The 13,383-nt window shown below is 34.5% G+C and overlaps 3 protein-coding genes across 7 annotated transcripts; 2 read left to right on the top strand and 1 right to left on the bottom strand.

The window, feature by feature from the left end:
* The first annotated feature begins 3,798 nt into the window (after positions 1 to 3,798).
* On the top strand, positions 3,799 to 7,170 carry LOC127259179 (uncharacterized). 3 transcript variants are annotated; one of them, XM_051286337.1, is made up of 4 exons: positions 3,819 to 3,896; positions 4,423 to 4,556; positions 4,649 to 4,701; positions 5,632 to 7,170. In XM_051286337.1, the coding sequence occupies exon 4, from the start codon at positions 5,633 to 5,635 to the stop codon at positions 6,902 to 6,904; it is 1,272 nt and encodes a 423-aa protein (XP_051142294.1). In that variant the 5' UTR covers positions 3,819 to 3,896; positions 4,423 to 4,556; positions 4,649 to 4,701; position 5,632; the 3' UTR covers positions 6,905 to 7,170. The 3 variants fall into 3 exon arrangements, with proteins under 3 accessions (XP_051142293.1, XP_051142294.1, XP_051142292.1); XM_051286336.1 differs by lacking the exon at positions 4,423 to 4,556 and having other exon boundaries at positions 3,799 to 3,896; XM_051286335.1 differs by lacking the exons at positions 3,819 to 3,896; positions 4,423 to 4,556; positions 4,649 to 4,701 and adding an exon at positions 5,322 to 5,521.
* A 239-nt stretch (positions 7,171 to 7,409) lies between these two features.
* Positions 7,410 to 10,985, top strand: LOC127259180 (hydroxyproline O-arabinosyltransferase 3-like). Of its 3 annotated transcripts, none has more exons than XM_051286339.1 (11): positions 7,410 to 7,549; positions 7,672 to 7,788; positions 7,996 to 8,078; positions 8,229 to 8,754; positions 9,214 to 9,281; positions 9,374 to 9,575; positions 9,847 to 9,944; positions 10,037 to 10,106; positions 10,188 to 10,259; positions 10,349 to 10,462; positions 10,560 to 10,985. In XM_051286339.1, the coding sequence occupies exons 4-11, from the start codon at positions 8,356 to 8,358 to the stop codon at positions 10,620 to 10,622; spliced, it is 1,086 nt and encodes a 361-aa protein (XP_051142296.1). In that variant the 5' UTR covers positions 7,410 to 7,549; positions 7,672 to 7,788; positions 7,996 to 8,078; positions 8,229 to 8,355; the 3' UTR covers positions 10,623 to 10,985. The 3 variants fall into 3 exon arrangements, with proteins under 3 accessions (XP_051142296.1, XP_051142298.1, XP_051142297.1); XM_051286340.1 differs by having other exon boundaries at positions 7,413 to 7,549; positions 7,676 to 7,788; XM_051286341.1 differs by lacking the exon at positions 7,672 to 7,788 and having other exon boundaries at positions 7,411 to 7,549.
* Positions 10,796 to 13,383, bottom strand: LOC127259178 (non-specific phospholipase C2). The gene is made up of 4 exons (XM_051286334.1): positions 12,879 to 13,383; positions 12,007 to 12,661; positions 11,402 to 11,581; positions 10,796 to 11,295 (listed from the first exon to the last, which is right to left on the bottom strand). The coding sequence occupies exons 1-4, from the start codon at positions 13,293 to 13,295 to the stop codon at positions 11,009 to 11,011; spliced, it is 1,539 nt and encodes a 512-aa protein (XP_051142291.1). The 5' UTR covers positions 13,296 to 13,383; the 3' UTR covers positions 10,796 to 11,008.

The following is a 13,383-nucleotide window of genomic DNA, read 5'->3' on the forward strand; positions in this document are numbered from 1 at the left end:
ATTATTATTTTTATTAAAAATAATAATAATAATAATAATAAATATTATCATATTATTGATCATATATACAACAACAACAACAACAACAACAATAATAATAATAATAATAATAATAATAATAATAATAAAAAATTTTAAGAATCCATCAAAATCTGTGATGGTAAGGAAATATTCTTTTCTATACAAAATTTTCACAAAAATCCATTACAATCCATTAAAATCTATAAACTTTCAAAGTCTATATTAAATACCTCAGACTTTAAAAGTCTGGATTGAATACTCTAAATTTTAACTTTTAAAAATCTTAATTGAATAGACGCAGACTTTGAAAGCCCAACAAAATCCTACAGAATCTAATATTAAATACAACCCTAAATTTGAGATATAAAAATTATTATTTAAGATCAAATAAAAGTTATTTATCTTAAAATTCTTTAACTCTTAATTATTTTTTTATTGTCATTTCCTACCTTTAAATTCTTTCTTTCCTATCTATAAATTCTTTCATTTAAACTCCCTATTTGTAAATTACTTATATAAACATCTTATTTTACCTTTTAAATAATAATTTATCAATGTTCATTTTTGTATTTTTAAATGAATATATTTAGTTTAGATATGAAAATATTTATTATAATATTAAAATTAATACTTTTGTATTAGATTATTAATTTTTATAAATAATTGTATGCATATGTATTATATATATATTTTTCTGTAATATTCATCCGTCATAAAATTATATATGGTCGGATAAACCCTATATTTATCTCGTAGCTGTCATACCAATAATTAAAACGACAACATACTAAAATTTTATAAATATAAGATAAAAATTAAAATAATTGCTTAATTAATAAATAATATTCGTTTCGGTCCTTGGACCCGTTTTCTGTAATGCATCTCATTTTTAATAAATTTATCAATATTAAATATATATTTAATAAGTATAAATTAATTTAATTAATTTTTTAAAAATTTATTCAAAATTATTTTATTTTTATTTATTTTCTCAGTTAATTTAATTACATTTTTAATATATTTTTTATTTTTTTAATAAATAATTTTTTTTATCTACATTTAAATTTTTATATTTTTTTATAAATAAATTTATGTTAATCATAAATAAATAAACAAATATATTTTTATTTTATTGTATTATATACAGTTTTATTATTTTAAAATAATTTTAACAAAGTATATATTTTATTGAGATTATAGAGTAAAATATTTAGTATATATTTTAAATTTGTTATAATAATATATTAAATTTTATTTTAAAAATATTTAACACTATCATTCAAATAAAAAAAAATAATAAGATAGTATTATTATCTATTATCATTAATTTAATTATTAAAATATATTTTATTAAATATCCTATCATTAATCAAGTGCAATAATTATTATGAGACTGATGTAATATGAGAGAATTATTTAAAAATTTTGAAAAAAACAATAGTAATATCGTAAATATATGACACTAGAAATGTTTATTGGATTATTATTAAAAGAAAGTGACATTTATATTTAAATATACAATTTGATAGACAAATTTACATCTCTAATATATCGAACATTAAAAGTTTATGTTAAAGTATTAAAAATATATATATTTCTCGTGAAAAATAATATAGTTTAATTGTTCAATAACTGCCATTATTATTATTACTTTTTCAATATATATATTTATCAACTGCATAATTTAAAAAAATAATTAAAAAATTAGTATAACATCCAATTGGCGTGTATAACATGACTTGCTTCTAGTAATTTTGTATTCACTTCTTCTTACTCTCTCTCAAAATAATAATTTTATTTTCATAAATAGTTATATTATCGTAAAACTATCATTATTTTTTCATTTTTATTACATATTTATCACTATTTTTTACACTAATATACTCACAAGGATAAAAAAATATTTTATCTATATTTTTTACACTAACTATCAATATAATATCAATTAATACTATAGTTCTGGACGCAGGGAGTATATGGCATAGAGCTATTTGTCACATCAAATTAGTAAAACCAGCAAGTAGAAATTACAATAGACTATATATTTTATATTATAGTATTAAATAATTATTTTAATTTTAATTTTTATTCTTTAAAATTTCAAATAATTACGAGTTTGTTTCTTTTAGCAAAATTGTTTTAAAAGAATATTTTTTTATATAAAATATAAAAAATTGTGTGAATAATATAAAAATATATAAAATTTTAATTATTTTAGAATAATACTCCCTCTGTACCAAGTCGAATGTCTGGGTCAGTGTAGACACGAGAATTTAAGATAACTATAATTAGTAGATAATTAAGAATGTATTAGTAAAAATAATTATCTTATAATATAAATAATTATAAATTAATATTAAGATAACTAATTAGTTTAATTAAAATTAAAAAAATTAAATTAAAAAGTTTAAAATGAGATTAAAATGCGTAATTATTTTCAAAAAATAAAAGTGACATGAAATGTGGGACAAATATAAACGGCATTGTGAACATGGTATATGAGACGGATGAAATATGTTTTTTTTTATGACATAAAATCCCGCAGCTGCTATTAAAAACATACAATTTAGGTGTTTGTTCGAAACTTGAATTTTAAATTAAAAAAATATTAAAATTAGATATTGATCTAAAATATGAGTTTGATATAGAGAATGAAAATGCAGACAAAGGGTGTGTTCGTTTGATGGATTTGGATAAAATTCCACTATTCATCCAAAATTTTCCTCCCAAAAACATCAAATCAAACACCTATTTTTTATTTTTTATATTATACTAAAAATCAATTTTATATTCAAAACATCACATCATCACCTATTTATATCACATCATACAACTATTCAAATTCAAAATTTTTACTATTCAAATCCCAACTCAAAATTCAAACCCCCAAACAAACACACCCAAAGAATAAAAGTTGAGTATAGAATGAAAATGAATTATGATAAAATAGAGAATTCATGTTGAAAAATATAGAACAATAGAATACATAAAGAGAATATGTTATATTGCTAATTAAAAAAAAAAAATAGGTCATTAAAAATCAATAAATTAGATAAAAAAAAATATATCATTGTATTTTTTTAGTTATATTTTTAATTTGATAATTTATTTTAATAATAATTTAAATATTACCTCCATCGAGTTGGCTCTAAGATTTCATTTATTTTTTTATTTTGAAATTTGAATATTAATTATTAGACACGACGTAGTACAAATTAAGAAAAAATCGCAAAAATATTTCAATTGGTGTGTTATAATACTAATAGAATGATATTTTTAAAAAAAAATTATACAAATATAAAAAATATTTTTAATGTTCAATTATTAGGTAAATGTGACATCAGAGACGGAGAAAATTCAATATTTTATGAGATTTGTATGTTATAAAAATTATAAAATAATAAATAATTTTTTAAAAAAATAACAAATAAATATAAATTAAATTGTAAAATTAAATGTAAAAACTAAAATAAATAAACAATTACCTCAATTTCATTTCTTTCAATTTTTGTGCATACACGAAAAAAATAAAATTAGAGAATAAAAAATAATTTTCAATTTTCTGTTTTAACCAATCAAGATAAATAATAATATTTCTATTTTTATATATAAACACCCGATATAATATCTTAAAGATTATATTAATTTTTTTTTTTATGTAATATAAAATATAAGAATAAATATTTAATTTAATTTAATTTAATAAATTTTGATTTTATTTTTTTTATTTAAAGAAATATCAAAACTTCCTCCAAAGTCCGTCAAACACACCCGTATAAACGCAACATGATGAAGTATATTAGAATCTGTAATGGAGTGCAGCTGTAGGAAGGATAGTCATGGCGTCGAAATCGTTGATCGGTGGCTCAAAGAAGGTATTAAGGATAACAACTGTCGTGCTGGCTGACGACTCGTCTCTTCTATACAATTTTTGTTGTTTAGTATTTGCAATGGAGCGCTAAAAGTAGTTATTTCACAAATTGACAGTGTTTATTCTTATGTAGGGTAGATTGAAATAATCCATTTGATTTCATGCGTATGTTTTGGTTTTGATTTGGTGTTAGTCGAGGCATGATTTGGTCAATAATGAAGTGATTAGTCGAGTTTGCTTGTGAATTTTCTTGAGTTGAATCGGAGTAATTTGTAGCCTAACAGTATTAACATCAACAATGATGAAGATGATGTTTGTGATGGTAACTTATTTACACACAATTATGAAAATTATCAGGTGATTTTCCCATTGGAGATGATTGCCTCTCATTGGTTTTATAACTTGAATGATCTGTTGTTAACAAATCTTTCCCCCAAAATTACATAGCCACAAATTCTCAGGCATGATCGATTAAGCCCTTTGATAATTGATGGTTAATATGCATCTTTCTATATGTGTTGCCATTGCAGAGGAACTAACAAGCATTACTTCTTTCACTGAGTTAATGTTGGTTAAATTTACAATGCATCTTTGCAATATATAATTACTGTTTTACCTTCTGCGGCACACATCATTGAAATTGAAGACAATGACGACATAGCCGGTATAATGCATTGTGCTCTTTTACTAAATGTGTATTCAGTGGCTCAGCATAATTTTCGATTTCATTACAACATTTCTTGGTTCTCTTTGAAGCTCCATCCATGGATAGAAGATGGTTGTGTTCCTAATTCTGCTATTGATTGAAGGTATTTTCTATTCTCATGTTCTCTTTAATCCCATTGGAATGTTTGTGCTTCTGTGTGCAATCCTTAGATGATCCAATGTTCCTAAAAAAATTTTGTTATTCACATAAGACGAATGTTAACCTACTTACATGAAAAGGATACCGAAAACTAGCTTATTGCAAAATTTGTGGTAAAGAAAGATGATCATAAGTTTGATCTGTTGACGTTGTTATAAAACCATACCTCTAGTGTGCAGAAGACTACAATGCTGGGATTACTTAACTTAATTAATACCTTCATTAGCTATTGATACATTGTTCTTGAGCTATATGTAGTGGCAACAGACTATTATCATCAGATTTTTGAAAGGCAATCAGCAGTAGAATTTTCTTGGGAAAAAGTTGCTTACATTACATAATAGTAGTGGGCAGGCCTTGTCTTTCAAAATGATGTAGAATTTGATGTAGTTAGATTTGGACATGCAACATGTGTTGATGATAGTGGGCTAGAGAATTAAATAAAAATCTCTGGGGAGTCTGGAGAGGAAGCAAGAAAGGTGCAGGTGCATAATGGAGATGGGACCTCCATTTTCCTTTAGTGGAGCAAGTTTTCATTGCAGGAAAGCAAATATCACAATCTCATCATCCTTCTACACCAAACCTTACTTACACTCTCTCCTCTCCTCTCTTTCACTTTCATCATTTTCCCTTTTTTATTTTCCATTGTTTCTCACCTACTGCTGACCTCCACTTGTCTTCTTCTATCATCATCATCTCTCTCACATACCACACACAGTCACTCCAACCCTCCCTACTACTTTCCTTCTAAGTCATGTTAACATGTTGATTTTCCTTATTATCTATCTGTCTATCTATTTCTTGTGAAGTTTCCAGAAATCTTATTTCCTCTGTTTCTGATCTGGTTTGGTATTTTCTTTCTTCTGTTTTTTAGGATGAGCATGGATCGATTCGTCTACAACCCGAATGCAGATCCACAATCCAGCGATGCCTTTTCCGGGACTCTTGAAATCCATGTCCATCATGCCAGGAATATACACAACATATGCATCTATGACAACCAGGATGTGTATGCAAAGTTCTCCCTTACCTATAATCCGGACGAGACCTTCTCCACAAGGATCATCAATGGCGGGGGGAAGAACCCCGAATTCAATGAGGACTTGTTGGTCACAATCAACCAGGCTGATGCTGTCCTGAAATGTGAGATATGGATGATGAGCAGGGCCAAGAGTTACATGGATGATCAGCTGCTCGGCTTCGCCTTGGTCCCGATTACTTCAGTTTCTGGAAAAGGGAAAGTGACTCAGGACTTTTCTCTTTCGTCGACTGACCTGTTTCACTCCCCTGCCGGTACTATCAAATTATCGCTTTCGCTAAATGCAGAAACTCCCCTGAATCTCCCGTCGGATTCTTACCATGATCTGGCGGTTGATACTTCTGCAACGTCGAAACTTTTGCTGGATAAAAGTATCGTACCTGAAGAATACTCGAGGCTGGAATTCCCTGACATGAACGTAGTCGCCGAAAACCATCTCATGGTATCTGAAGTCTTTGCTAAAAACAAAAACCTTTGGCAGCCATGGCTGGGGAAACCTGATGGATCATTTCTGCATCTTGGAGCTTCTCCGGACTCTGTCGAAGACTGTGAAATGGCAGGCAATTCATCGGACGAATTCCAGGCCGATGAGTCAGTGTCGCCTAATGGAAGCCTCCACAACTCCAGCTTTCTCAGCTCCACCATGACAAGCTTAAGCGACGACCCGAATTCAGCTGCCGATTCAATGGAGCAGAAAAAGGGTCGCACCTACACAGATTTCTCGACATCCCCGACTGATAAACAGTCGCCTGTGATCATCACAGACACTGCGTCGCTGAAGAAGATCCCGGCAAAATCCCATCTGGAAATGGCGGAGGAAAGCGAGAAGAAACCATCCCCGCCTATCGGGTTGGCAAGAAACTTGAAGACGGAGGCGGAGGAGTCGGCAATGCAGCAACAGATAGTTGATATGTACATGAGGAGCATGCAGCAGTTCACTGAATCCCTGGCCAAAATGAAGCTGCCGATGGATCTGGACAAGCCTCATGCCCAGATTCATGGCCCCGACAAGAAGGTTGACGACAACGACGACGACGATGTCGAGAATAATAAGAAGAAGGTTAAGGACAATTCCAGGGTGTTCTATGGTAGCAGGGCATTTTTCTAGCAGTTGGAATTTGTTGATGATGTTTCGATTTTTTCACTACTATTAGTACTCTTACTTCTCGAATGTTTTTCCAGTTTTGGTATCACAATTCACACACATATTATATATATGTACGTATATGTGCATTGTGCCTAACTCTATAGAAGAAGATGTAATTGAATTGAATTACTAGTATTTTAGTGTAAGAATAGTAATTGTAATTGTTGCATGTAACTGCTTTGTCGTTATTTGTATTTATATATATTAGTAATATTTGTTTTGAAGTAATAAATTATAAATACTCACTTTAATAAGTGTTTGCATCTTATTTTTCTCTGCAGGTCCTTTTCCCCACCAAACCTACTGAAAATTGAAAACAACGTGTTGATGATAAACACGACTTTAGAGGAACGGTTGAGAATAAAAAAACACCAAAGTCGTGTTTACTATAACTGCGCTATAATCTATGTACTACTGCTACTATATTTTATTTTATTTTTATTTTTATTTTTATTTTTATTTTATTACGTTGGCCATCGTCTCAGGAAATACCACTGATAGCGCGTACTTTGCTTCCCTAACCTTCCATGGTTGACTGGTGACTACAGCTCGGCGGATAAACAATCCAAATAATCGCTGTCTTCTGCTATGGAAGCGACGAATTCGGTAAAGAAATTCGTAGTTGAATTGAGATATACATATATATATACATACATATTATATTACTATTAATCGTGAATGGCAGCATTTATTGTTTATGTATTGAATGTGGATCTGTACGTGTGAAGTCAGAGACGGCCACTGTGCAAAGACGTTGACATCGAATTACTTCTCCATATAATCAATCTCTCCCTGTTTTTGCGTTTCGTCTCGTTCGTTTTCCGGTGCCTTCATTTTCCAATTTGGTATGTTGAGTAGATTTGTTGGATGATTGTCTGTAGTGTTTCCTTGTGCGGATTGATTCTCGATGGCGTTTAAGCGACTGCTGGGGGTTTATTGTGTTGTGTAGTTTACGTGAATGCGTTTGGGATTTTTATTTTTATAAGTTTTTGTTGGTATGGGTGATTTAATTGATAATTATTAGGGCTATTCTGGTGCAATTTGTTTGGCAGGTCGAATCGTGTTGTGAACAGCAGGGTTTTAACCAGGGGAGGCGGGGAAACCTTTTTGTGATGCTGAAGCTGTCTTCTAGTCGGTAATTGTTGGATTTTTGTGCACTGAATTTTGTATTTAATAGAAAATCTGAAAGGTTTAATCTTATCTTTCGTTTTTAGTTACTTTTCTTTTCCTTAAGTTTAAATCAGTAGAAAATTATTTTTATGGTTGCTGGTAATTGGTGCTGAAGGTGGAAGCTTGTGTGTTTCGGCTGAGCTGGTGATTTGGAGGGCTGGATTTTGGTGAATCTTGCAGATTCAATTAGTTCAGGGTTTTGGTATTGAATTTATTTTGAGTTTTTACCTGGTCGAGGAACAATGATTCCAAGGAAGAATGCAGGACGTGCTTCACCCTTCTTTCTGATGGTGTTGGCTTTTGGGTTCTTCTTGGCAACGTATAATTTATTAACTTTGGTGATGCACAAGGCTGATAAAAGCGAGACTGATACAAAGGAATTGAATGATCCCATTGTAAGTCGGCCAAATGAGCTGAGAAAGGGAGGAGGTGCAAAATTCCATGTTGCTGTCACAGCCACAGATGGAGTGTATAACAAATGGCAATGTCGAATTATGTACTATTGGTACAAAAAAATGAAGGAAGTGCCTGGATCGGATATGGGAGGATTCACACGGGTTTTGCATTCAGGAAAACCTGATAATTTGATGGAGGAAATGCCGACTCTTGTTGTAGATCCTCTCCCCGAAGGGCTTGATCAAGTAAGCTTAGAGTATCTTTTAGTTTACAATTAGTATGAAGCTTTCCTGCCTATTCTGATGAGTCCGAAGTTTAAGCTAAGCAATCAAAATTATGTGATAACCTATATTCAAGGCATCGGAAGAAGATGCAGTGGGATATGATTTGTCAAGTAATTCCCTGTTTCCAGATTCTAGAGTAGGAGTGAGCTAATCCCTGTATTAGTCTATCCTGAAACTACCATGGAGTCGAAGATCTATGACCACAATGATATATTCAACATATGCTTAGTGAAAGTATGAAAACAAGATCAGGTGGTAAAGATTATTTAGCTGAAAAAACAATGAAAAATAGATCATGTGTTTAAATGCTCACCTTTCATTTCCAGTGTTCTTTGTGTGTTCCATCGTTATAAATAGTATCGTTCTTTTGCCTCTTGTTGGTCCACTTTGAAGTTCATTCTGTTTAAAATGTTGCAATAGGGCTATGTAGTTTTGAACAGACCCTGGGCGTTTGTGCAGTGGTTGGAGAAAGCCACAATTGAAGAGGAGTATGTTTCCCTGCTTAACACTCGAAAATCTTCATTTTTTTTATAAAATAATTGTTTTATATAATTCCTTTCTTATGCTATTGCCAATGCAGCTACATTCTAATGGCGGAACCTGATCACGTCTTTGTTAATCCATTGCCAAATTTGGCTCATGGAAATCACCCTGCTGCATTCCCCTTTTTCTACATAACACCAAAAGAGCATGAGAAAATTGTAAGAAAATATTATCCTGAAGAGAAAGGTCCCGTGACCAACATCGATCCAATTGGCAACTCTCCTGTGATAATTAAGAAGGTACAGTGTCAGTATGCATTTTTATATCTTAGATGTACATGCAAATCTTCTTCTCAGAATTTCTATTGCGTACTTAGCTGCTATAAAGGATAATCACTTGCTGTATTGTGATTCAAACTATATGCATGTCCGGTCAGTAAGGTGTACATAGGAAATAATGTTCTTACAGAACTCCTACAAAAAATCGTTGCTGCCTGAGTTTCTAACTTTCAAACTTCTATTGTTCCTTGTCCGATCATTGTTTAACATACGTTTGCTCTTATTGATACAGTCTCTCTTAGAGAAAGTTGCACCTACATGGATGAATGTATCCTTACGGATGAAAAATGATCCTGAGACGGATAAGGTTTTCGGTTGGGTTCTGGAAATGTAAGTTAGGCTTGGGTTATAATATAGCTAGTGAATTTTTAGAGACTTGGTAAAGATTTGCATGAATTCGATATTGAATCTATCTACGATAGGTATGGCTATGCCGTTGCTTCTGCATTGCACGGAGTGAGACACATTCTCCGCAAGGATTTCATGCTGCAGGTCTGCGTTATGATCGCTATATATTTTCTTTATGCTGTATCACCATTCGAATGTTTATCACTAACCTGTTTCTTCATTTAGCCACCATGGGATTTGGAAGTTGGCAACAAGTTCATCATCCATTATACATACGGATGCGATTACAACATGAAGGTATATTGCCTTCGCGTTACGATACTAATCTTTCTAAAGCGAGCAGTCTGTGGTCATGCAATGGCACTTACTAACAAGAACAATGGCAGGGCGAACTAACCTACGGGAAGATTGGGGAATGGAGATTTGACAAGAGATCCCACCTTAGTGGTCCTCCCCCAAGAAACATATCGTTACCTCCTCCAGGCGTCCCTGAAAGCGTGGTATGTTCTCGTATCATCCATCCCTTTGGTTATTACAACCTGTCCCTGTGTCAAAATTTGATGCGATAACGCAGAATCCGGATTTCTATTCTCGCAGATACGGCTTGTCAAAGCAGTGAATGAAGCGAGCGCGAATATTCCCAATTGGGACACACTGTAGGTCTGCAAACAGTATGGATCATCGCTCAAAGTTTTTATGGCACCTCCCTTTTATCTTGAGCTTGTTCTTTCTGCGGCATTCATACACTGGTGAAACATGCAATTTAACTACATTGAGTTTCGATTCGGAATATAGAGAAAAAAAAAAAAAAAAAGCCTTTCTTCTTAAGTTCATCCTCTGCAAATATGTTTTCTGTATTGATTTATATCTCTAAAAGCTTGTAAGGTAAAACTTTTACAATACACATAATAATACACTGTCTTCTTCTGCATTATAGTCGGCGATATTTGTTGGTCTATAGCCACTCTATTAGTACAGATGGATCACATTTAACAATGAATGCATGTTTTGATGTTTCTTTTAGTACACATGTTGTTTCGATGGATCTATGTTCTTGTGGATAGAGATGTTCTCATTCTGACGATTTGTTCGGGATGAGCCCCCATCTTTTTAGCAGCAAAGCCTGCTTCAAAGAAGCTTCTTACAGCATTCTCCATGTACGCTTTCCCGTCCCTCACAGTCATATCCTTACCAATCGACCCCGGATAGCTTGTCAATACGTCGTCTCCTTTGAGGACGGCAGCAAGCTGTATCAGCTCCTGCTGAAACTCACTCAATTTAGAGTCTTCGTTTGCATCCCCCTCCCTGATTTTAACCGGTGTTGGGAGTTTCACTGTTTCAACACCACATTAGAACTCAAAACATCAGACTTGTCAGAAATGTTACTTTGTTATTAGTTTGGACTTGAAGAAGATCGAAATGAAATGTGGTTATCGAACCAGGGCAATCGGTTCTTGGCTGGTTCATCGCTTGGAACAAGCCTTCGAAACTCCCCGCCCACGCCTCTCTCTTCGTAAGAGGAGGTGATTTGAGGTTGAATATCTTCCTCACTGTCGATGGAATCGAAGAATGCTCGTACTCGGATGTTGGGAATGGTTTGCCATTAGGGCCATGAACAACTGCACCCACCATTTTCACACATAAGTCACTTGACCTGAAAACTTTCTAGGTTCAAAAATCCAAACAATGTAGGGGGGGGTGGGGGGGTGTTATGATCATATATCATTTATTAAATTCTCAACCACTGCTGCATTTAAACTTGAGGCAGTGGACAGTTAGAAAGTGACCCAAACCCCTCAATTGATTTTGCTCACAAGAAATGACCTAAAAGGATGTATGAACTCAAGAAAGAATTATGGGCATAGCCTTATCTTGTCTACATCACACAATGTGAATGATCTTTTCATCACAAACCCCTTTTGAAAATTTCCCCCAACATTGGAAACCCTAATAAACCTAATTGCATCAATAATGGCCTGTAATCAATCAATTAATAGTATGACCAGTGGTAATTTTAAAGAGGAGGTTGGTTACCACCACTTACCAGTGCCCTTTTTGATCCAGGGAGAGACAACAATGGTGGGAACCCTAACCCCCAATCTGTCGAAGTTGAAGAGGAAGGGTTCGGGGCCGACAATCGAATCGGGGCTGGGCACGCCCGTGTTTGGCGTGGGGACGTGATCGAAGAACCCGCCGTGCTCGTCGTAGGTGATGACCATGGCGGTCTGGTTCCAGACCGGGCTGGACCGGAGCGTCTCGTACACCTCCTTCACGAACATCTGCCCCTCGTAGACGTCGTGCGAGGGGTGGTCGTCGTTCGCCGGCTCGATCTTCGAGTCCACGTACCGCTGCTCCACCACCACGTACTGCGGCAGCTTCCCGGCGGCGGCGTCGCTCTTGAACGACGCGCCGTACGGATGGAATTTTCCGATGTACTTGACCTTCCGCAGGTTCCGGTAGAACAGAGTTGCCGGAATGTTCTGGTAGTATATTCCGAACGAGATGCCGGCGTCGTCCAGATCCTCGAAGATCGTGCGCTGCGGATAGCCTTTCGCTAGCTCCGCCGCGATGTTGGAGGTGGCGCCGTGCGACGTTCCGGAGTGGACGTAGAGACGGTTCGGCTGCGTCGACGCCGGCACGGAGGCGAACCACCGGTCGAATACTGCAAATTCCGATACTAGGGATTTGTAAACTGCTACCTGCCGGAAGGGTAGAATAGTAATTTTCTACCTTATAAGATTATTTAATTGATAATGCATGTAGCATGTTATTGCAGTAAATAAATATAGGCAAATTGATATTAAATTAATTAATAGATATATAAAAACAAAATAAATTAACTAATAAAATCCCATAATCAAGTTAAATTTTATAGATATATATATTTGAATTTATTTTATGTACTAAATAGCGAACCTTGTCGGGTAAAAATCCATTCATAACGCTCTGGGGCATTTTGGGGTCCATAGAGAAAGCCTGTTGAGCGAAGCCGTTCATCGGCGCCGGCGCTGCGGCGGGGGTCCGATTCGACCCGAATACCTGCTCTCTTATGGCCTGGAAGGAGTGACCCGGATCCGGATCCACGAAGTGCGAGTGGTTGCCGAAGAAAACCCGCGTGGATTCCGGGTCGGCGGCGTTGATGTAGTTGGATTCGGAGCCGTCGACGCCGTTAATCTCCGGGTTGAGCTTCTTCATCCACCCCAGCATGTGGTCGAATGAGCGGTTCTCCATAACCACCACCACCACCGTGTTGATCGGACTGGCGCCGCCACCGTGGAGGAGTAGCAGTAGTAGGAAACACAGGACCGGCGGCGCCGGCGAGGTCTTCTCCATTGATGGCTTCTATGGCTTTAGATGAGAGGTGGGCAAGGGCGTGTTTGCATTCTGCTTGCCAGTAAATTTGTGCTCTCTCTCTCTCTCT

This window comes from Andrographis paniculata, unplaced genomic scaffold (genome assembly GCF_009805555.1).
Source record: "Andrographis paniculata isolate CXL003 unplaced genomic scaffold, ASM980555v1 Contig5END, whole genome shotgun sequence".
Taxonomy (NCBI): Eukaryota; Viridiplantae; Streptophyta; class Magnoliopsida; order Lamiales; family Acanthaceae; genus Andrographis; species Andrographis paniculata.